This window comes from Pholis gunnellus, assembly GCF_910591455.1.
Source record: "Pholis gunnellus genome assembly, chromosome: 3".
Taxonomy (NCBI): Eukaryota; Metazoa; Chordata; class Actinopteri; order Perciformes; family Pholidae; genus Pholis; species Pholis gunnellus.
In genome coordinates, this window is record NC_136529.1 from 16269127 (window position 1) to 16292770 (window position 23644).

The following is a 23644-nucleotide window of genomic DNA, read 5'->3' on the forward strand; positions in this document are numbered from 1 at the left end:
TTAGCTTAGCTTAGCACAAAGACTGGAAATGGGGATACAGCTACTGTAGCCTTGCTCTGTCCATACGACAACATATTCGATCCGCTGGATGTTTTTTTACACAGAACCATCTGAGAAGCCATTGTTGGAAACTGTGAAAAAGGGCAGGCACTTTCAAAGAAATACGTGGCAGGTGATTGGACCAACCATCTGGCAGAAGAGCGAAAACGAGAGAATCGAGAAAGGCCGGCAAAGTCATTCTTTGCTCTTCTTTCAATAAATAAATTCTCACCAGTTTTGATAAATATGATGCTATTGTAGCATCTACGCTAACCAGTTCAGGAGCCGACATTGTTGTTTAGAACGAACAGTCGTCTCTCCGTATCGTCACACACACACTCAGCCTTCCAGTGTAACCATTCTGTTGATTGATATAAACACTTAATTGCCAGCGTGGTCGGACAACACACCGTACAACTCCTTTTCTGGTATGACCCTGCCCTTATGCTACAAGCTAAGCAGCTGTTGGCCGTAGCGTTATAGGGAACAGACGGATATCAAAGAGTTTACATTTTCTCATCCAACTCTCTGCAAGAAAGCAAACAAGCGTGTAGAGCAAACTATGGATGCCAGATGCAAGAGTGACTGAACAGGCTGTAGAGGAAGCCTCAGCTCATTAGCGGGACATGATGAGGCTCTGCCGTGAGCTCTGGCTCAGGGAAAATCTCAAAGCTAAACCTCAGTATCGATATACCGTGTGTGTTAAGGGACTGTTACCAACAACTTGACAGCCCCTCCCTTAACAGGAGCTGGAGAATGTGCAAGTGAAACTAACAGCAACGTGATGCTTTCATGCTTTAACACAAGCAGAAGGGTAAACACACACGTATGCTCGCACACGGCCATCAACACAAACATACAACACACTTTATGTTTATGGTGTTGGCTGTATTATCAGCTACGATCAATATATTCATGACTTTTCTCATCTGGAAATCCATCTCACAGTGAAGGCGAGAGGCTGCAGCCAAGTTCACACACTTTGATTTACAGTCTACATTCAGAGATCATGTCAGGCCATTTCAGACCGGTGGCTGAAATGGTCATCTGGTCTCAGTGTAACAACTGATAGGAGAAGTTCGATTCATGTGAGCTCGCCTTTGTGTGTAGCCAATGTATGCATGTTTTTTTTGTCACGCTTACACACACTGTACATGGCACAGAATAATGATTACACTAGTGTGTGTCAGAAGTGAATGTTAACTGGTAATATATACTATACTTTATTCATTATTACACAATTTCTCTATTTGTTAACTGTGATCGTGTAATTACATGTTTGTGTACTGAACGGTATTGAAATGACAAATGACATTAAGGAGGAATGGTGGTGTTAGATGAAGACAGGAAAGGAAACTTTTTGCTTGATTACAGAGAGAGAATATATAAATGTGAGTATACTGTCAGTCAGGGTATATGAGGAAGCCAGAGAAGGTGCTGTATTTGTTGGTGTTTCCGCCGTGGACTTTTCCCCCGTCGAGCTGTACGCACACTTCATCCCCGACATCCAGGTGCAGGATGACACTGTTGGAGGCATAGTCGTAGTTCTGATCTGCATCTTGAGCGATTGCACTGGCCCTCACCTGAAACAGGGACAAAAAAAAAAAGATGTCGATCGGATGCAAAGATGGAAAGAAATAAGGAAATACCATCAAGGAAGTGTTTTGTGGTCTTTGTTGAAGCTTCTTATAGTTAACATATTCTGCTATATTTATATATCTTGGGCATTTTTAGCCTTTATTGAAGAGATTAGGGAGGGATTTTTATAGCAAAGGTCCCTGGAGATGCAACTCAGATGGCAATTTCGCATCCAGTTAGAACCTCTGCATATTTTACAAAACTGCTAGACTGGAGAGAGAAAGAGGTTGGAAAAAGTTGGACAGAGGAGGAATGTGGAGCAGTGTTTAGAATTTTAAATTTGGGGTGGTGATATCATTTTTATTAAACAACGTATTTTAAGAAACGCTCTGAAAAGTGGCTCAAACTGAACACCTGCCACTCTCATTATAGATATCTGACAAAAATATGGTACTCTTTTGCTCAGATGCTGATGCTTGGACCAGCATGTTTTAACTTCATCACTAAAAAAATGTGTAATAACTATTCAAGGAAAAATAACACAGCATGCCCACTACATACTACACACTTTAGAAACACTGTTGAGGCATTTTATATTTTATGTATTCTTCTTTACTTTAACATTGCTTTAGAACATTTATGTCAATAAAGTTCATTGACTTAATAATAAGAACTACAATCAAATTTTTTTCTGATTGCTTTCATGTATATGTGGTACTGTATGTTTAAGATGAACAATTTTCACTGATTAGTTGCCAATCTTTCATTGGGGGAAACCAATTTATTAGTCTCATCCATGCGCCTCTACAAGCCTCTGCTCCCACAAGCCTCTCTGCTCTTAAAACACTTAAAACACTAATCATCACCTGCAATGGAGGAATATTCACCACAGCCATCTAAATGTTAATTACTGGGTTGAGGGAAAAGTCATAGCAGAAATATGACTGTCTGTGTTCAACGGGAATAACGCAAATATTATGTAATCCAGTGATCTAATCTAGGTTGATTAATACGGATAATTCTAATCGAAACTGACAATCCAGTGTTTTTTGTTGTTGTTATAGGCGGATGATTTATTGGGTTTATATATTTCATCTTATCACAGTATCTCACCCTAAACCAGTCTGCTCACGTTATCTGGATGTAACCTGTGCCATTTTATTTCCTGTTTCCTTCTGTGATCTTGGTGTAATGTCATCAGTACAGATGCTTTCCTGTCCACTGGGTAGATAGATGAGATGTGCAGTGATCTTTGGCCTAAAACCTCCATCTGAGAGCACATGCTTTCTTAGCCGCTATCAATTTTTCCAGAGGATTGTTGCTCCCACACCTGATCCACCTGTTGCAGAGAAGAGGCTGAGAGGGATTGCAAGGATTGCATCAGGGAGGACCAGTTCAATTGTCGAGCAATTACAGCGAACACGATGAATGTGCAGACACACACATACTGGCTGCTGCTGATATATGGACATTGGTTTGTTGCAGCTGAACTACAACAATTGGTAATCAATGCCATTAGCTAATATTATGTCACAGGTATTCAGCTTTGCAAGGGAGGCATATTTTCACCTTTTAAGTTGGTGTGCTTAACTTGATAGCAAACAGTTGCCTATTTCACACACATCCAGTAGACGGAACAACATTAGCATTCATTCCTGTTTGTGTCTAAAAATAATGCTGGAGTTAAATTCTAATTAGCACCTTATTTGTCAAACAGGTTAACAAATATATATTATAATATAGGTTTACAAAAGTCACCAAAGAAACACAAGGAAACTGAAATATTGAATGCTGTATATAATGCTAAACATGGACAAAATGCATGGACAAGGACAAAGACAGTTGGACAACACCGCAGCCTCGAAATTACCAAACAATGTAATCAACACCCCTATAACACAGTTACAACAAGAGCTTGTCATTATGAGCTTCATAAAACTGGCATTAATGTCTGCCATCCAGAAATTGCTGATAGTCAAAACCAACCGGCTAAAGATGCATTAGCTGGTGTGAAGACAACAGAACCTGGAGCCTGACACAATTTTAAAAAAGTAATACGGTCTGGAGAGTCATTCTTCACTCTTTTATCTACATCTAGACAGGTTTATGTGTGTGGATGTCTGATTAAACATGATGCTGGGTCTGCAATGGCAAGAGCAGCCATTTGAGTGGAAGTCATTACATCTGACGATTACTGTACATGTTTACATAGCAGTCAACATTAATACGAAACCGCTGAACACAGATCTAACTATGACTGCATATTCCAAGATCATAATGCTTCTTTACATGTTGCTATTGAGGAGAGGTTTCATTATGATCTGGATGAAGTCATACACCTGCAACAACCCACACAGTTGCTAAATGTAATTTCATGTTTCGAACTCAAAGAATTGTCTTTTCTTCCTTTCAATGTGGATAAAGAGCTGTTTTTATGGCGAATAGGGCAGCCGTTTTCATTATTTAGAGGTTTCTGTTGAATTCCAATTTTTTTCATTGGGTAAGTCACCAACTATTCAAGCAGAAGATCCATTTAATAGAGGAAAATCAAGTGCACAACCACAAACATATTAATGAATGCAAATATGATGCCCTCACTCCATCCTTGTCTTCGGCTCCGACTGTTCCATCATCTCCACCAGTCATTAAGCTACCCTGACTCTCTTGTCATCACTTACACAAATCAAATAAGACTAAACTATCCGTCTCTCCCCATCGTCCATCAAATGATACGTTTTTTTCCACCCATTTCATCAATTCAACTCAATTTATTTCTCCATGCAACCATTTCTTCAATGTAGCGAAGGTGAACACTTTTATCCCCCTCCTCGAGACAGAAATTAATCGATACATTTCCTTTGTTTTAATTCAACTCACATCACGCCATTAATTGTTGTCTCTCCCTACACCTCACGCCCCTTCGATCTCCTCTCTCCCATTCGCTACCCCATCGCTATCTCTTCATTCTGGACCCATCTATCCATCTTTTTGTGTCCTTATACTCTAATTAGATGCAGGTCACGCACACATTTTCTCTCCCCCGCCATGGCAGTGTTGGCGGGAGCAGCGACTAAGTGTGTCCCTGTCCGGTCTAAATCGGATTGATTAACGGCGTGCTGCTGTGGCAGGTCTCCTGAGGACCCCCCCTCCCCCCCTGGCTTCTTCCCCTCCTCCCCTCGCAGTATATCCCTTGCCCCTCTCTACCTCCAGATGTGTCAGGGCGGGCTATACATGGCTGCAGGCTACAGTAATTGGTAGTCGGATAGCCATGGCAGCTCCCTGCCTAATAGGTCCGACTCCTCAATAACTCCATACAATCACAATAAATGGGGGCACAGGATAGGCTACAGTGGTCAAATGGGCCCATGAAACACTAGCAGGAGGTCAGGATAACACACACACACACACACTCCACCAACCTCTCTTTCTCTCCCTCTCCCTCTCTCTCTCTCTCTCTCTCTCTGTCTCTCTTTGTTTTTTTATGAATCTCAAGTGAACACCTGAGAAAAACCACGTAGTATATGAGACATTTTGTTATTTTATACTGTTGGACTGTTTTTCTCTGAAGGGACTGAACACCTCCCCTGAGGAGACCTAATAGGGTTTAGGAGAAATATAACAGTAAAGAGAATCTGACATCTTGTACGTCCAACATCTGTCTACATGGTTGAGCGGCAGGATTCCCCTGACGGTAAATTCAGCAGTTAGAGGCTGCCAGGCTGCTGTAACTTAGGAATACAGTATAAGATTACAATTAAAACTGGTATTCATCTCTGTATGTGCATGGACAACATTATTACAATCCATCCTATTATCCTAGTGATTAAACTACATGCAGCACATTAAAGGGACTGCTGGGTTCTGCCTGTGTCACTCATGTTTAAGAGTTATATATAATTTTCAGCAGTGATATTCACACCACCTCACTGAAATGCCTTTTAAACATGAACATCAGCTAATTATATTTGCCTGCCAAAAGGCCACAATGTTATTTATGGCTTTATATGGTTGACTTCCTTATGAGACACGTAGGTTAACTTAGACTCGAGATGCTGACATTTAATGTGTTATGTTCATGATTAATTCAGGGTTGCATTCTCCTCCATATAGTAATCCAGTTAACACATTTTATCCACATATTTTGAAGACAGTGGCATATCATTGCCACAAAGGAATATGAATCATAAATCAGTCATCTGAGTTGTATTCAGCTAAACAAAATCAAAAATAAGGACAATTTGCAAAGAAATATATATATGTAAAGAGTGTTATTTAAGTGTTGTAAATTGGACAATCAATAACTAGCACATTTAATCAAGTACTGTGCTGCAGTAAAACATTTTGCTACACACTGTTTTTTGATTGTATACTACAGTACATTTATCTGACAGATGTAGTTACAAGTATTTTTCAGATATATCACTGATACAGATTAAACTACCTGTAGTAAATAAGGTAAAACTAGCTCCACCTCAACCAGCTACAAAAGTAAAATGTTTTTTATGCATTTATGCATCAGTATTGAGACTCTAATGATTATTAGTAATATATCATTCACAGGGGCCATTTTTCTGTGCAAACTTTAACCGTGATACAATACACTGCAGTCACTGTCAAATCTGACAAACTGATCTTAATTTTTTTTTAAATTTGAGGAAACCAATTGCTTTGAAAAAAAACTAGGTAAATTTAACCATTATTTTAAAGGTGCTTACTTTAAGGTCATACTTGTTATTTCTAAGTGTACAAGACTGAGATCTGTGCTTTTTAGATTTGGATTGAAGACTAAAGTGAACTGATATTGTTACATTGTTGTATTTTCTTTAAGGATCTAAATACTTCCTCCATCACTGTGGAATATATTTTCTTGAACCGAGCCCGAGCTGTTGACATTGCAGAGCTTTGTGACACTAAAACCAGCACAGATGTATCTGCAGTTTCGGCTGTCAGCTACAATCACAGTGAAACCCTGTTTTCTTAAAGTGCACAGGAGGCACCGGGGCTTTGGAAACAAGAGGGAAAGGCAAATCAGGATTATTGTCAACATTGGCGGAGATTGATAGCGACAAGGGAGTGAATTTCTGTCTGTTGGCTCAACGCTGTTCTGACTTGATCTGCTGCTGTTGGGGAGAAGGGAGACCCGCGGGACAATAGAGAAGATTACGCTGCCTCCACTTTTCATTAGGGGGCAACATTAAATGGGGAGAGAGCGACACTGAGGAAGGTGGACGAGAGAGCGAGAGAGAGCGAGAGAGAGCGAGAGAGAGGAAATTGACAGCATAGAAATAATTCACAGACACTACTAAATGCTCAATAAAATCTACATTTTCAGATGTGATCTTCTGATTTATGTGACATATTTAAGGGCTGACATACTGTATTTCAAATTTATGTGGCCAAAGATTTTCAACATTTGTATGTGTATTGACCCAAAGTTTGTGTTCATAATGTTTATGTCTCAGCTTTGTCTCTTGATGGAAGGAGGGCGTCTGGTAAGGAGAAAAGAAGGATGCGTCGTGAAAAAGAGTAAGTGAAAGCAGACATTTGGATAAGGACACACAGACGGGTGGCAAGCTGCATGCACTTTTAACAGTCTAAAGCACAGGATTCACAGGAAGCCAATGTATAGGGGGGCTTTGAGTGATGGGGAGGGAGCCTGTTGGATAACAAACTGATCAAGCATGCCTGCTTCAGAGCGGAGGGGGGGGGGGGGGGGGGGGGGGGTGGTCCATGTAATGTGTTATTTTTTTCAATTTTTGTTTTGTTTTGCAGTGATGCCTTGATCCTCTGGTAATAAAACTGACAGGATTCATTCACTGTGATGTACAGACCTCTCAGAGCGGAGCGAGGCGATTGAGACGGGTCTCTTAAACTTACCTGAGGGACCTCTAAGGGTGAACTGGGAGATAGAAGAAGGACAATTGAAATGGCCCTTTTTGTTAAAGCCGCTGTGTTCTCTCGTCCTCCGCCCATGTGTACCAGCCCGAGGTATCCTGTTTCTATTATGCAGGTCGACGTGTAACCCTTCTGCTGCACTGCAGACTCACACTAATTGGCATACTAAATGTTAATATTTTGCCATGACACTCAAGACCCAAGGTGTCAAGATGTTGATTAAAAAGTCTCTAATTGGCTCTAGACTGAAACCTTTGAGGGTAGAGGAGATGCCTTAATTGGATATGAATGGGTTCTGTGGATGGTCTACCTGCAGAGCACCAGCTAGACGCAAAGCCTCAGCCCTGGAGTTACATTTTAGTATTCCTTTATGATATATTGTTTACTGTCTCTTATCAACTCTGTGTGTTTTAAAAAAGGTATGTGCACAGATACACAAACAGAAGGTAATTTAAAGAAGTTAATATCCCTCTAATTCTGATATACTTAAAAATGGTTATCCAATATGCATTTTGCCTTCATTCATGTCAGCTCTGCTACTATCAAACACTGCTGTTTATGAAAGAAATGAAATCCTGCTTCCCTGATGAGGAGGAAATAATGGTATAATGGGGAGGCAAAAGGGAAAGCACAACAAAGACACGACAAAACACAGTAACAACCAGCCAAGTCGTTTTCGTCGGCAGAATATAATGGCCTCAGCCATTATAACAGAAACAGGTCGTCAAATAATAGCCGTGTGCATGAACATGCGCATAAATGTGTGTGTGTTTTTAGAGGAAAAGACAAGAAGAGGAAACAAGGGCAAAATGCAGGGTACATGAGAGGACCCATTCTGTTTTCTCTTAAAGAAATGCTGTGTAAAGGGGTGGACCATTATCCTTTAACACAAAATGTTCCCCATCATAATTGTGTCTAATATTAAAGCAATGTACCGCACAGAAAATGTGTCTTAATTAATGATTACTCTACCAACACACAACACACAAAATAAAGGCAAAAAGAAACAAGTCCAATGAAGTGCCACATGAGGCCCATGTTGACACCTTGTCTGACACTTCTACCTGTCACAGAAGCCACATCACACCTATACCTACTGGAGGCGAGCCGCTCATTTCCTCTAATTGAGCCCAAGCTTGTCATCACCACAACTTTTAAGTGATATATTAACATTTTTAATTAGCTTTCGGATCCTACATGTTTATGTACTCTACACACATAACATTATCAGTTTCTGCATTGTTTGTGCTGCTTGTCGCTTGAGAGCCATCTTAAAAGTAGCCATTTGCCTGCTAAATCCAAACCTTGACTCCAAAGCTTTACGCTCCACTTTGAATTCATCTTTCCTTCTGACGTTTACACCTCACATTTTTAAGGCTGAGCCACTGTGTTGGGCTTTAACAAGGCACTGCTTTGTCCACCAGTCCCATCTTCCAAGTCAGATCCAACCTAATCCCACTGCCACATAATGAAGTCAATAGCAGATGAGATGATGAAATGCTACTACTGATGTCATCAAAACTATAGGGTGTGTGTGTGTGTGTGTGTGTGTGTGTGTGCGCAGGCACCACAGACCGAGCGACTGACCAGCCCAGTCTCTCCCATATTGGACCAGCTATAAATATTCATACTCCCTATCCATGCTCATCGCTGTAAAGGGCAAAGTACATATTGGTGGTGAATTATATATCCATTGAAAAGGTCATCTACTTCAACACCAATCTTTTGATGAGTTATGGGACACGATGAGTGAAGAAGATTCCTTGCATTGAGTGATTCATCTCTGCAAACTTGGTGCAAACTTGCACATCAGCTACACGTTTCTTTAGCCAACAGCTGGCAACGTGAGTCTGATTTGTTTCATATATGTCAGTCTTATCCCATCCCCTCAACTCCTCCCTTCACCAGAGGACATAGGACACTCTCATGTTGCCTATATTCTCTCATCCTCCTATGTCCACTCTCCTGTGAATATCCATCCATCTCTCTGTCAGCCCACTTGTCTCCTGCCTGTCCCTGCAGTGATCTCTCCTCGGGATGTGTCTTATTCTCAGCTCCCTTTGACAAGACATTGATTAACACAAAGCATCTCAGTCTGACAATTGTTATACATACACACATACACATGCACCTACACTCATACACCCATGCTGCGAAACACACTATCGACTGCCATACCGAGTTTTAAAGGAATAGTTTGACATTTTGGGAAATATGCTTATTTGTATTTCTTTTTTATTTCCTTTTCAATGTTGCTGTAATTTCTGTATGGTAAATATGAAGGCCTAGCTGTGGAGCCAGCAACATGATAGCTTAGCTTAGCTTATACATAATTCCCGTGTTAAAGGTAAATGATCATCTTTACACTTTGATTTTTGTACAAAAAACAAACAAGATATAATGTGTTTAGCTGTGTTTGGCAGTAACGCAAAAAGCGTGTTTCAGTACTTTAATTAACGAGTAGTGTTAGGCTAACGTTAAGCTAGCTGTTGATGATGAATACAAACCTCAAACACATAAGCCAGTTGCTACAAACATATCAGATTTTCTGTTTCTACATGTGTCAATACAGAATATGAGATGTAGCAGTGGAGGCTTTTGCAGATTAATGAAATTATAATTTAATGAGTAATGTAATTAATTACTTTTGCAGTTGGGTAACCTACTTACTTTAATGAATAATTGTTTAAAATGTTCGCATCTCTAAATTGACAAACTTTTCCTGTGCTATTCTCAAGGTTTTCCTCATTGACCTATCTGGTTCAGAGGAGCACTTGTCTATTCACTGAAAAAACATCAGGTGCAATAAAACTGTGAGGGCAAGATCAGCACTGAATTGGGTTAAATAATTTAGTTGATGGAAAAGATAATTAATGGGGAAGGAGTCAATAGCCAGTGTGGACGGTAAAAGTTTGTGTGTGTGTGTGTGTGTGTGTGTGTGTGTGTGTGTGTGTGTGTGTGTGTGTGTGTGTGTGTGTGTGTGTGTGTGTGTGTGTGTGTGTGTGTGTGTGTGCGTGTGCGTGTGCGTGTGCGTGTGTGTGTAAAAGGAGGGGCACAGGTGGAGGGGAGAAGATCTCATCTAAAGGCTATGAAAGATTTATCAGCAAGTGAAGACAGGAATGACAATGTCTGTGAAGGCACGCAACAAACCAAGTCCCCCAATTATATCTGGCATTTAACTGTCTGTCCTCTTCACTCTCCACTTTGTGCACATCCTGTCAAATCGATGACAATTTGAAATAACTGTTTGTATGGACTTGATCAGGCACAAAAAAGATCTATAATACAATAATGTGTGTATTTGGGAAGTCTATAAAACCAAAGTAGTAGAATATCTCATTTTGAACCTGACATTTTATTATTTAACCGTAGCTGTTTGCTCCTACAGTATTTTAGTTTGCAGAATATTTCAAGAATATACAATTTCCAGTTTCCAATCTGGTAAACTCACGGGTCGAGGAACAGCCAATTAATTTGAAAAGAAATGTATATCATTGCAAAGTAAAAAATCTTGAACATTTTCCCAGTTTTCTCATGAACTATTGCACCATAATTTAGATTTAAAAAGCTGGCACATCTGTGTGATTTGATGCAGAGATGCAGTGGATTGTGCAGCCTTGCTGGAAGTGTTCCACATGTAACAACTATGGAAATTGATTAGTTGTTTCATTTAGTTTTCACATTCTCTTTTTCCAACTTTTCAAATGTACAGTATCTTAATATCTTTGGATTCCGGACTGTTATCACCTTGGACTCTGGAAGCTCATCAATGGCAGGTGATAAGAACCGGCAGACGATGGCATGTGTCTGGCTGCAGCTTTCCATACACCAACACCAGGGTTAGCAGGAGCCAGTGATGAAGACTGCAGGACAGTCGGCATTCAAAAATTGAAGAAAACCAAAAAATGTTTTTTCACATAACAAAGACCAGAGTACTCTAATGGAAAATACTTTCTCCAACAAACTGCAATATCCAGTGTCCAAACTGTGGACTTTTTAAAAAAAAAACTTGAATTCGTACTGGCCCACTCACTGTATCTAAAATCTTCTAAGACGTAAAAGAAAGATCAGTGAACAGCAGCCCAGCGGGTTGATGGTCTGCTCAGAAGCAAATTGCTGTCCGTTCATGTACCGTGTAAATTCTGTGAGAAAAGACTGTTGTACCATCAAACACTCAGCCGTCTGACTTGTAACAATGCAAAGCATGTTCTTTCTTCTCTGGTAATCCCCAGGACGTCACTCTTCTGTTCTGCAGCACACATGTCAGAATCAGGGCTCCTCAACAGAGTGAGGGCTTAGCACTTCAAGCTTGTCACGGATCTCCAGATGGAAGCATTCAAGGCTTTGTGCCAGGCATTTGTACTTGTTTATTTATTAGTGTTAAAGTCAGAGTTCCTCAGAGGACAGTAGCCAGCTGTTGCATTTTAGCTTTGTTCCACTGAGACATGGAGGATTGTTATCCTCTTGATCGCTAGGCTGTCACTCTCTCTCTCTCTCTCTCTCTCTCTCTCTCTCTCTCTCTCTCTCTCTCTCTCTCTCTCTCTCTCTCTCTCTCTCTGCCTTTGTGTGCAAGTTGTACAATTGATTACAGTTTACGTTTTCCTTGGTAAGTTGTTCTTAGTCCCATCTCTGTTTCTACTTTCATCCTGCATTTGTTTCCTCTTCTTTGTCCTCCAAAGTAAATTAACAACTTTGAGAAAACAAAAAGTTTTTTTAATGTTTTCAGATTAAATTGTATTATTAGAGGGTTGATAGATCTTCTCTACACAAGAGGTGAGATACAGCACGAGTCATTTCATTTGAATTCTACTCAATTAAAACAGAATTTTGATTCTTTTTGATATGTTTTGTGGAAACTTTGCTTTAAAATGTTCTTTGTCTGAAACATCCAAATGATGCTCTCAATGCTCAGATGTTAAAAAAATACGGGGGAGTTTCGATCTCCGCCTCCTCCTTTCCAAGAGTTCTTGAACAAGACACTGAAGCCCAAGTTGCTTTACAGAAGCCCACTACTCCGAATGCTGAGGATGGGTTGAATGCAGAGGTCAAAATGTGTGTGTTGATTCAAATTCATCTTTTTAAAAGGTTAATGTTCCTTGTGCATTGTCCATGTTCAAATAAAGAAAAATTAGAAAACTGTTTTATTTTTGTGACTTTTGTGTTTTATATCTGTTTTGGAAGTATCAGTTCAGAAGACTGAACTATAATATATATATATTATATGTGTCGTCCCTGCGTTTTAAAAGAGTTGCTGTAATTGAGTCCACTGCTGTTGGTGGCACAGGGTGATACTCAATCACTCGGTGCATGTTTGTAGAAAAGGGTTTTCGCACATTTTGTTTGGTTAACATCTGCAGACTGAGAGTTTGTCTCAAAAGGTGAAAGTTTCAGATGACAATATCAGAGGGACACTTCATACACACAAACGACTCACAGACACACTCACCTGTCCGTTCTTCTTCAGGTCAGCCCACATGCTCGTCCCGTCACCTCCTCTCATCAGGACGTGGTAGGTGAAGTAGTAGATGCCAGGCAGAGGGCAAGTGAACTTGCCGGTGCTCGGTTCGTAGTAGTTCCCTACGTTGGTCACAACATCATCAAACTTGAGTATTTCACTCCCTTCGTGTTGTTTCCGGAGGCCTGCGTAGAAGGCGATTTTGGGACTGTAGAAGGATGGGCCGTAGCCTCCAGGTCCGGGCCCAGGTGGACCAGGTGGGCCGGGCTTGCCGGGCTCTCCGGGGGGCCCTTTAGGACCTGGAGGACCAGGAAGTCCAGGGTTCCCTCTGAACCCCTGTTTACCCCTGCGGTTTGAGAAGTCTGGGGGCTGAGGGGAGACGGCTGTCAGCTCTCCCTGTGGGGGGGTGAAAGTGTCACACACCATCTTGCAGCTCCCAAGCATCTCGAAGTGCGTGCCCCCTCCTCCGGACCCTCCCCCCTTGGTGGTGTGGACCAATAGGGGAATGGCCACCAGCAGGACCAAGACCATGGCCACGCCGACTCCAGCCCCGATGACACGTTTCTTGCGGCTGAGTCGGGAGGCGGCCAGCGTGAGGAAGTCCTCCTCCCCCTTCGCTGGAACGGTTGTGCCGGCCAGGCTGAAGGCTGAATAGAGTAACTACTGGGTTGAGAAGGTGGAGGAGAGAAATGTGTGATTGTGCGGGGCAGAGATACGGGGGACTCTTCTAGGAGTGGGACAGGCAAGTCTCAGACGGGAGAAAATCAGGGGGGAGAATGACAAATAGGTTTTTCCATTTCTTGGTATTCAGAACATTTGTTTTGTATCCTTTTTATTCAGTTTCTTCTGGTTCACAATGTCAGAGGGCTGTCAACCTATCTAAAGATAATATATTATTTAGCGAGACAAAAAGAACATAAATGTATTTAAATATGTTTTCAAAAATGAGCATCACCGTTGAGATGTTGATTTTAGGCAACCTTTGTTTTACCCAGCTCCTGTAGAGGCTCTGATGAGAAGCTTACAGTTGATCAGGCAGAGAGCTGTCAGGTGGGGTCTACAGTATTCCCACTGGAGCTCATCTCACCCACCACATATGGGGAAGGGCGCTTTACTTTTCTGTCGAGGAATGAGAAGAGAAGAACAAGTAAACTGCTAAATCTCTGCTCTGTTTTTTGTTGTAGGAGCCTGGATTAGATTTATCTCAGCAGTCTACTCCTTCATTCAAAGTAGCTCCAAATGTGTTACAGGTCATAAAAAGGCAAATGCTAAGAGGAGGGCAGGCCAAATTGCATTGAATGTGGAAACTTGTTTTAAAGGCATCTTGGATGAAGCAGAGACAATTTTAGCACAGGAGACCATCTAGAAGGGAAAGAACACACACACAGACTCATATAATTATGCAAACACTAACAAAATGAAAACCTCTTTGCTATAACACATATCAACTTTTATCAGAAAATGTAAGAAATATTTAACAAATTCATTTTGTAATTAATGAATATCTAAATTAATATTCAGCAACATAAATAAAATGAAAAATGTAATACATGATACAGAGGAATTACAAAGCTTTACTATGAGTATTTAATTTAAACATATTTGTCATTACTGATTAAAAAAAAGATATAGGAAACCGTGATATCATAATCAAACGAACTGGGGTCGACTGTTGTTATTATTACAGGCCTACTACTGTATATTATGGTCTACAAACTTGACTTTACAGCAAACATATTCAAATATAGGCTTTATTTCCCTTTTAATAAAAATAGTCTCTTTAATTGTATACGGCAATCAATTTAATCAGAGCAAGAGGAAATTAGGATATCACCAGCAAACTTTTATAAAACTCGAATCAGCTTACCTAGTTCTTCCTTTTCTACGCGGTTCTCAGTGTTTTTTCATGGTGCGGGTTCAGATGGAAACGCCGCAGGAAAACTGGTCCAGGACACCGGAACGAAATCCTTCCGAGACTGAGCGCTTTCACTGTCGCATCGGGTGAAGTTGCGCTGCGCTACAGACTCAAACTCACACTAATATTTAAACTTGCAGCATCTCATCCAGGACTCCTGCATGGTGGCCGGAGCGCACCGTCCAAAATACTCAAAAGCAGCGCTCACAGGCAATCTGAGCAGACACGGAGTGAATAAAATTTAAAAAAAGAGTATTAATGATTGGCTACAATTCAAAGTCGCGTAGCGCTCTTTCAAATTAAATCACACATTCTAACGAGTTACTTTTACAGACTTTCGCCCTTCAGAAATCCCGCTGCAGAGCGACTTAATTTGCAGTGCAACAGTTCACTCACTTGTTGTATTTTCCGTCCTGCGTCTCTCCTCTCAGCATCTGCCTACTACTGCTCCCCCGCCCTCTCTTCGTAACACACACACACACACACACGCACACGCAGGCACACACACACACACACACACACACACACACACACACACACACACACACACACACACACACACACACACACACTGTGATTCACCCTCCTATCCTGCATGTGACCTTTTCACAAATCAAAATGACTATATTTGCTTAATAGTTTAATCAAACCTTTACGTTTTTTGTACTAAAGATTTATTTACACCACAGTTAGAACCCAAAACAGCTATTATAATCATATAGTGTCAGTGTTTGGCATTACACCGGTCAATTACTGTAATACATGGATAATCTTTTTTAATAGCGTTTTTCTAAAATGTATGTTGGGATTGCCTTATCCATCCTTTATGAGGGCCATGCTCCAGACAACAGACCACACACTACTCTACGTAGAACTGCATCTGCTTGGCCAAATAAAGATTTTTAAGTATGAATCAGATATGGAGCTTCTTGTGGAGCCATGTTTGGCCGAACAGCAGGTGTTAAGAGACTGAAGTGTGGGTACAAAACGTAGGCTACAGAGGTGAGACTGACACTCATCACGAAGGATGTTGAAGTGAAAAGGAGAAGGTGAAAGGAGAAGAGTGGTGTTCTCAGGGTTGTTGTCATGTCTGTGTTTCTAGCTTTCAGACCTCGTTAGAGATGAAAGATGTATCGCTGCTGACAACCCCCTCTCCTTCTCTTCCTCCTCCTGTTCTTCTTCTCTTCCTTTCTCTCACTCTCTGAATTTACATTAGTAGCATTTATTAAGTAATACATTCTCAAATTGGGCATTGTTTTTTATGTTTTGGAATGCTAATGCCTGTTATACAGCAGGTATTTCTTTTCTGTTGGACCACACTTGACGTTATAAACACAGTTGTCCTGAAATATAGTGCTCACATTTTATAAAGACATAATGGTCTGGGGGCATTTAGTCTCAGGCCCCAATTTAAGCAACTCCCCCTGTCCTCTAAGGCACAAGTGCTTGCATACTGTCAGTCTTGCTCCTTATTTATTCATCTCCCAACTTTACTGAGCAGGAGAGTGAAGCAGATATTGAATATGGATCAATAGATCACTCCCCAGAATGCATACTGTCAGCCGACTGAGCCCTCAGGCAGATGCCAAGCCACTGGTCACATTTGCATTTGGAGAAAGAAAATAACTATTGCTTGCCAGAAAGCAGGAAGCTGTGTGGTTTCTATATTTTGCAAAATTGGCAAATCATAGAAGCAAAATAATTGTTTGCATTGACGCACATGTGCTATTACGGTATCTCTGCTTGCTTACATCCACTATATGCCTGGCTGTGCTTCTTTATGTGCCTTTATGGCATGCGTGTGAGTGCCTATATGCATATATATGTGCACACATACTCATATAATTTACATGTGAGCTCTGACACATGGGTGGCACACTGAGAGGCTCCCTGCATTTAAATTATTATTGCCAAGAAGGGAGGACAATTTAGAGAGAATGAGGTTTTTAGAGCCCATGAAATATTAACTAAGCCGATGAATATATCAGCTGTGAAGCGATAATGTCTGTCTGACTCTGTTTCCTCGTGATATATGATATCATGTTCTTGTCTATAATATGTCATCCTCTTCTGTGTTTAATTAGAGCTCAGGTTTACAGGAAGAAATAGTTTGATCTTTTCATTTGATTTGTACAATACTGAATTTTATCTGATGGATATGACTTCATAATTGGTTATTATCAAAGTTATCTGTTACATCTCTTTCCATGTCCTTGACTCTGATATCTCGTTTCTGACCCGCATGTGTCTAAGCTGTAGAGATTTGATTTATATAAAGGCTTTCCGGCAGCAACAGATCTGAAGAACAGTGGGTTACCGGGTCAAGGCTCAGTTGGGACATGGCTGCTTTAGTTAACACTAACGTCAGCTGACTCGACCCTGTCAATAAGCCAGAGCAGGAGAACAATAGAAGTCAAACGCTGTAACAGAAGATTCAATTTTTCCAGGTGAGTAAAATTCTGTTTTGTTTGATGTTTTCTCCGTATGTAATATCACAGTAGTGCCTTTAAAGTAAAGTAAATTGTATTTATACAGTCCAAAATCTCAAATGTATTTCACGAATACCTGAAACGATAATAGACCACACTAGTGTATCCACAAGAGGCAAAACTCTTTTTAATGCGAAGATATCTGATCAAACAGGAGACAGACAGAACAATTTATTGTATCTCTAAAAGGTACATATATACCAGTGGAAAAGTACAATTCAAATGCTACATGTATATATATAGTACACGTCCCTATATGTACTAGAAATATTGATCTGTGTGTATATATGTATATATATATATATATATATATATATATATATAGGTATTTAGGAAGCATTTATATATATATACAGTATATATGACAGTACAAGAAATTCAAAACACACTTTAGAGACTGCAGTATTTTTTTGATTTATTATCATTTTTTGTCAAGAAAAACTTTCCAAAGCTTTCAAATGCATCTCACGGTCTTCAGAAGATGTTCTCAGTTTTTCTCAATACCCACATATGAAACTTTGGTGGCACAATATCAAGTTGATGCATGATTTTAATAAATACATTCTTTATCACAATTATGCATTATTGTAAACATAATATCCTCTTGGGTGAAATTGTCCTCTGTTCCATAACAGCACTCCATAACAGCACTCCAGGAGCTGGTGAGAGTTACGTGTCTTTGCTGAAGCTTCCCAACACGGCAGTTTGAACTCAGGTCTCTGCAGGCCAATAGGTTCCTGTGTTACTGGATTTATGGTCATTAAAAACAGGTTCCACATGTTGGAATGAGTCATTCCAAGTCATTCAAAACTCTGGTTTTCCAGACAGCAGCATGATAACATAGATAAGGCTGGACAGATGTTATTTATCAGCAGGACAGTCACTCTCTTTGCTTCGAACAATCAGTAAAACCAATCAAGACTTGAGCAGAGAGTCAGCATGTGATCAAAGAGGTTACCATGGTATTAACCAGCTCATTTAAGGTGGAGGCGCTATCAACCCAGTGAGACACAAATCTCGCTGGGTGAGCCAAGTAAGTGGCTGTGGAAAGGGCTTAACCTGACCTGCAATCTCACAGGTCAGAGAGCGAGCAACAATGACAGAACAAGAGCCTGAGAAGGACGGAGAATGGAGAGGCAGCGAGGGTAATGGAAATGCAGGGGTCATAGCATCACATTGTATACAGTGGGACATGGGATTGTTTAAAGTGTGCGTACATCTACCCAGTGTAAAGAGTAATTTTTCTGCGAGACTGTTCTCACCAGATGTTTCTTTAAATGCGACCTATCTTTACGTTTACCTGACATGGACCCTTTTGTGTCTGTGCAAAAAAATAACTCCTGCTGTGCGTCAGGAAGGTAAAGTGACATTGTTATAACATCTCTTACGATGAAGACCCACTGTAACTTGTTCGTCAGCAAATATAATGTCCCCTATAGTGTATCCTCGAGGCAAGGGATATAGAAACATTTCTCCACACCATGTTTCGTGGGACTGTTAGTGTGGAAGTCAAAGAGGATGGTTAAGTGTGTTACTTTAAGACAGGAGAGCGATGTTTGCATCCTAATTCCACCAATTAAGGTGTCCGTATACAGACTCAGGTTAATCTTCAGTTTTGGTGCTGCTTGATGTTAGTGGAGCCTTTAATAGTGTAGACCAGGGGTCCCCAAACTACGGCCCGCGGGCCGGATGCGGCCCGCCTCCACATTTGGTCCGGCCCCCTGAACAATACCAGAGACGCATTATGATTTTTTTTCAGTCTGCACAATTAATCGAATTTTAATCAGCCAACCACCAGGGGGCGAACGAGATGAGAGCTGTCATGCGCGCACCCTGTAGAAGTAGAAGAGTAGAAGAAGTAGAAGAGACGGGAGCTTGTATTGTGTTCCGCCCCGATCCGCGTGCACGATGCAACGGTCGCTCACCTGCGAGTGGCACGCGAGTAGCACACCCCCCCCCCCCCCCCCCCCCCCCCATGATCGGGCCCTAGGTCAAACGATATGTTCAGTGATGTGGCCCTCACAGGAAAAAGTTTGGGGACCCCTGGTGTAGACCATAAAATACTTCTTGAGAGACTGTAATCTCAATCGCGGATCACCATGACCTGTGGAGATTTTTCGTGCCGCTGTTATATAACCTGCATGCTACCGCTAGGTCAAATACTACACAGACAACACACAGATTTAGCTCTCCAAGTAACTATGGTCTCTTTGACTCATCATATCAATGCTTATAGTTATACGTTAGAAATATTGGTGTTCTGAGCTTTAGCAGTCACATCAAGGTAAAACAAATAGCAACAATTATATGTCTTATGTCCAGCAAGATTTAGAGGAACACATTCATGCCTTTATTTCCAGCAGGGTGTAATATTGTAGTGGTCTCCTGTCTGGTCTTCCAAAAGAGTCTGAAAAAAGAAAATTTCAGATCAATCAGAACACTGCTGCTAAAGTGAAAGTAATGAGAGCGAGGGGAAAGTAATGCATTATAATTTGTATATAACCTATGTAATCATGAGTAATGGTGAGCAGAGCGGCCTCTAAGTAAACGGGGTGGGTGGGTGGATGGCTCAAAAATAAATAAATACAAAAATAACAGTCAACTTGACTTATTTTACCTTACTTTTGTTACAAAACGTACGTACTTAGACGTTCTTTTTTCGGTATTCAGAGCATATCTATTGCCTCCCAAGGCTCTTGTCAGTCAAAGCCACATTATCAGCTGCACAAACCAATGTCTGACGTCATGTAGTTGACAAAAGAATCTAACCACAAGGTACAATCAATACAACCTGTTTCCTCATTTAGTTTGGATGACTATTGCATTGTAGACCCACTGATACCACCGTTTCTATGAGGAGGGGAAAGAAAATATACAAGCACATATTGTTATTTACTTCATCTGACTATTTATTGTAACAATTACCAAGAACAATGATGTTCAAAATCACTATCAAGGCGCAGATTTGAAAAAGTAAATTTAGCCACTGAGATCCAAACTTAATTTCTGATATATTCATGAATTCACTTCAACATTGTCAGAGGTTTTTTTTTATTCATATTTTATTTATTCATATCCAGCAGGCATTATAAGGTACCTCCGTATTGTCTTCATCATTCAACAATGTGTTCTTGGTTTTAAATGTTTAATTATGGACATTTCCACAGTGAGATAGCTTTTTGAGAATGCTCACCTCCTTAAAGAGCCAGTTTAAAGTTCAGTTTAAGGTTAAGACCATAATCATGATTGGGTTTTGGTCAGGGTTAAATGTTCAGGATAGTTAAGGTCCTGGGATTGAATGCTACTATGGACATTCCTCTTAAGAGCAGGAAAGAAAGTGTGTATGTGCACGAACCCCCTCCTCTTGTACATCTACCTCTATGTGCAGATCTGATTATAGTCCTTGATTGCGAGTGACAGTGTGCAGATTGAGTTGCACAGCCTCTCTAATTCTCTCTATTAATGAGTTGCGCTCCACACTGCTGCCCCGGACCCCATCTATTAATCACAATTTGTCATCTGTCTTGTGCTCTGCACACCCACTCTCCCCTCTCCCCTCTCCCGTTTTCTCCTCCCTCCTCCCCTCCACCCCACACTATCCCTCCTCTACCTGTCCCTTACCTCCCAGCTGCTGATTCCATCTCATCCCTTTATCTCCTCCTGACTTACTTCTCCACCGATTCTCAGCACACCACTCGTCTCTGAATTTGTTGTCTTTCTGTGTGTTGTTCTCTGCACCTGTTCCCTTTCCTGCCGTTTTTACTTGCATCTCCATCTTCAGCTCTTGCAGTCCTTTTTACCCCCCCCCCCCCGCACTTGCGTCTTGCTCTTCTTCCACGGCATGGTTGAGCATACTGAGTGGGTTTTCCCCCTGAAAATCCACATTTTAATTCTGCCAGCACTTCAAGGTTAAGTAAGCCCTCTCACATCGGTAAATAATGATTTATCACTGCAATTCATATCCGTATTGGTACTCTGTAATTAGATGTTTTGCCATAGACATATGGCTGTTTAACATTATTTTAAAAAAAATACTGAAAAGCTTACTTAAAAGTCTGCTCCTCCTCTTCTTCGGACATATCAGTAATGTTTGTGACTATATAAGCTGTGACATGTTAAGCTGAAGGAAATCCGGTGTGAACAGAAAGAGAGACAGAATAAGAGTACCATGTACAGTGCATTACTCGTGGATCAAATGTAGCTCCCGAATCCCTATTGAGCAACTGTGTCAGAAATCCTCCACTTAACATTAATCAAAGCTCTTGTCTGTCCCAAAAACCTGCTGCTCCCACCAGGAAATCTGTGTTCTGAATCTCTCCAACATGGGAAACACAGAGCGAGACCGCACCGGATGAACGAGACACGCACCCAGGTCTGGAACAGATGTGAAGCAAAATTGCAAATGTCATGTATTGAATCTGTGGCATTGTTAAACAAACAAAAGTGAGTTTGTGCTGTCTTCTGACAACTTAAATAACGAAGTTGTTTTCATTTTTGGTCCACGGGAAAAAGATTGGGGTTTCAATTTCCTGATAAGAAAACCTCCAGGGGCATCATTACAGAAACTTCCCAAGTCTGAAACCCTATCTTATCTCAGTTTAAGATGACATTTAGGATTTTTGGTAACACATGTGTTTCCTGATTGCATCTAGGGAAAATAAATCCCATTTTAGGACAAAAATTGTATTAGGAATGTATTAATGGCTATATATATCACTGCTAAGGCGATTCATTTTGAATTTGATCGACATGCTACAACAAGGAGGCATGGGGCTCTGCCAGTGGTCGTACAGATCACAAATGCACTTCGAGGTTTTGCTACGAGTGACTTCCTTTTCTGTAATGAGGCCCCAGAATAGAGCTGAAGAGCATCACACACATGCTGTTATGTCATGCAGTTGAAACACTTAAATAATACCTGACAGAATAATTATGATAATCATTATTGTATAGTCCTCATTATTGTGCTACAAGTTTTTATAATAGTTCCAAAAAGTGCAAGAAATAACACTCATTTTTTACACTACAAGTGTTACTCAGAACAGCACAAAAACCATCACTGTTGATTAGGAATCAAAAAGGAAATGATACTGTGATGAGATGCGTGTGCAGTGTATGTGTTAGCAGGTCTGACACATCACTGTTTAGAGACAAGAGCACTGTGAGAAGGATATGAGGTATAAAGGGCTGTAGTGCAAATCTATCTGAAAACATTACAGCAGGTATGATGATAATGTACAACGTGAGTGCATTATGTGTTCATATTTATAATTGAGCAAGGCTTTTTAATTTATTTTTTGCATCCCTAATATCAACAGACACTTAGCAAGTGAAGATGAGGATCCATAAAAAATGACCCCCTAGTACTGGGTGTCATTTCAACTGATGGCTGGGATGTGCAAAACGAACACGACAAAAACTAAATAAAATGAAAAGCATCTTGCGAAGATTGAGAAAAAGAAACGATGACAAAAGGACTCGCTCCGCAAATATGGATGGGAGTGTTACCATGTCATTGTGAGGATGTTTCATTCTAGCATCAACATTTAGCTCAAAGATGTGCTTGTTAGTGAGTCATGCACGAGTCCAGTTTTGCAAACCCACACCCGCCAGCACTCGCAAAGCTTAGTACTGGAACCAGCCTGCTACTAAAATCCGGACCCGACCACAAAAAACACAGGTGCTTGATATAACTTCTGATTTCTCCAGAGAGAAAACTAATGCCAGTATTTAGTTTATTTTTACCCATGCCCAAGAATTAATGTCAGTGTATCTTCTACCCATTACACATGCTCATGTGCGGGATATGTGGCCCCGGTGCAGGACTCTGTGCCTGAGTACAGCCTCACGGAGCTGCTAGCATGACTGAAGACTCCTTAGTTCATGGACATTTACAGGGTCACATTCGTTCACAGAACATTGACTTCCCCTATCATTTCAGAAAAGTGAACTGCACACCCAACCTTGCACTGTATTACACCCAGCCACAGTTGTAGATGGATTTGTAATAAGATGTCCGGAGGTGATATAGTAGAATTTAATCTGATATTCATTTGCGAGAACCTGTCAGGAGATGCAGCCTTCTGTCAACCCAGATAACGGCTGTGAAAACAGTCAACAGTTCATTTAAACCCACCAAATTGTCCAGACACCTGCCCACACCCTCACATTCCCACATAAAAAAAAGGAGTTGTGAATGATTTAGCAGCGGTGATCCTCTCACTGCTCAGAGGTCACAGCCTCTCTAAACGATGACAGGAGATGGATCTGGCA

The 23644-nt window shown here is 40.9% G+C and overlaps 1 protein-coding gene across 1 annotated transcript; it reads right to left on the bottom strand.

Annotated features, from left to right (window-relative positions):
- Positions 1-1442: 1442 nt before the first annotated feature.
- c1ql4b (complement component 1, q subcomponent-like 4b) lies at positions 1443-13501 on the bottom strand (the record flags this gene model as incomplete). The annotated part of the gene is made up of 2 exons (XM_079184545.1): positions 12959-13501; positions 1443-1622 (listed from the first exon to the last, which is right to left on the bottom strand). Exons 1-2 carry the CDS (start codon positions 13496-13498, stop codon positions 1443-1445), a joined length of 720 nt encoding a protein of 239 aa, XP_079040671.1. The 5' UTR covers positions 13499-13501.
- Positions 13502-23644: the final 10143 nt, after the last annotated feature.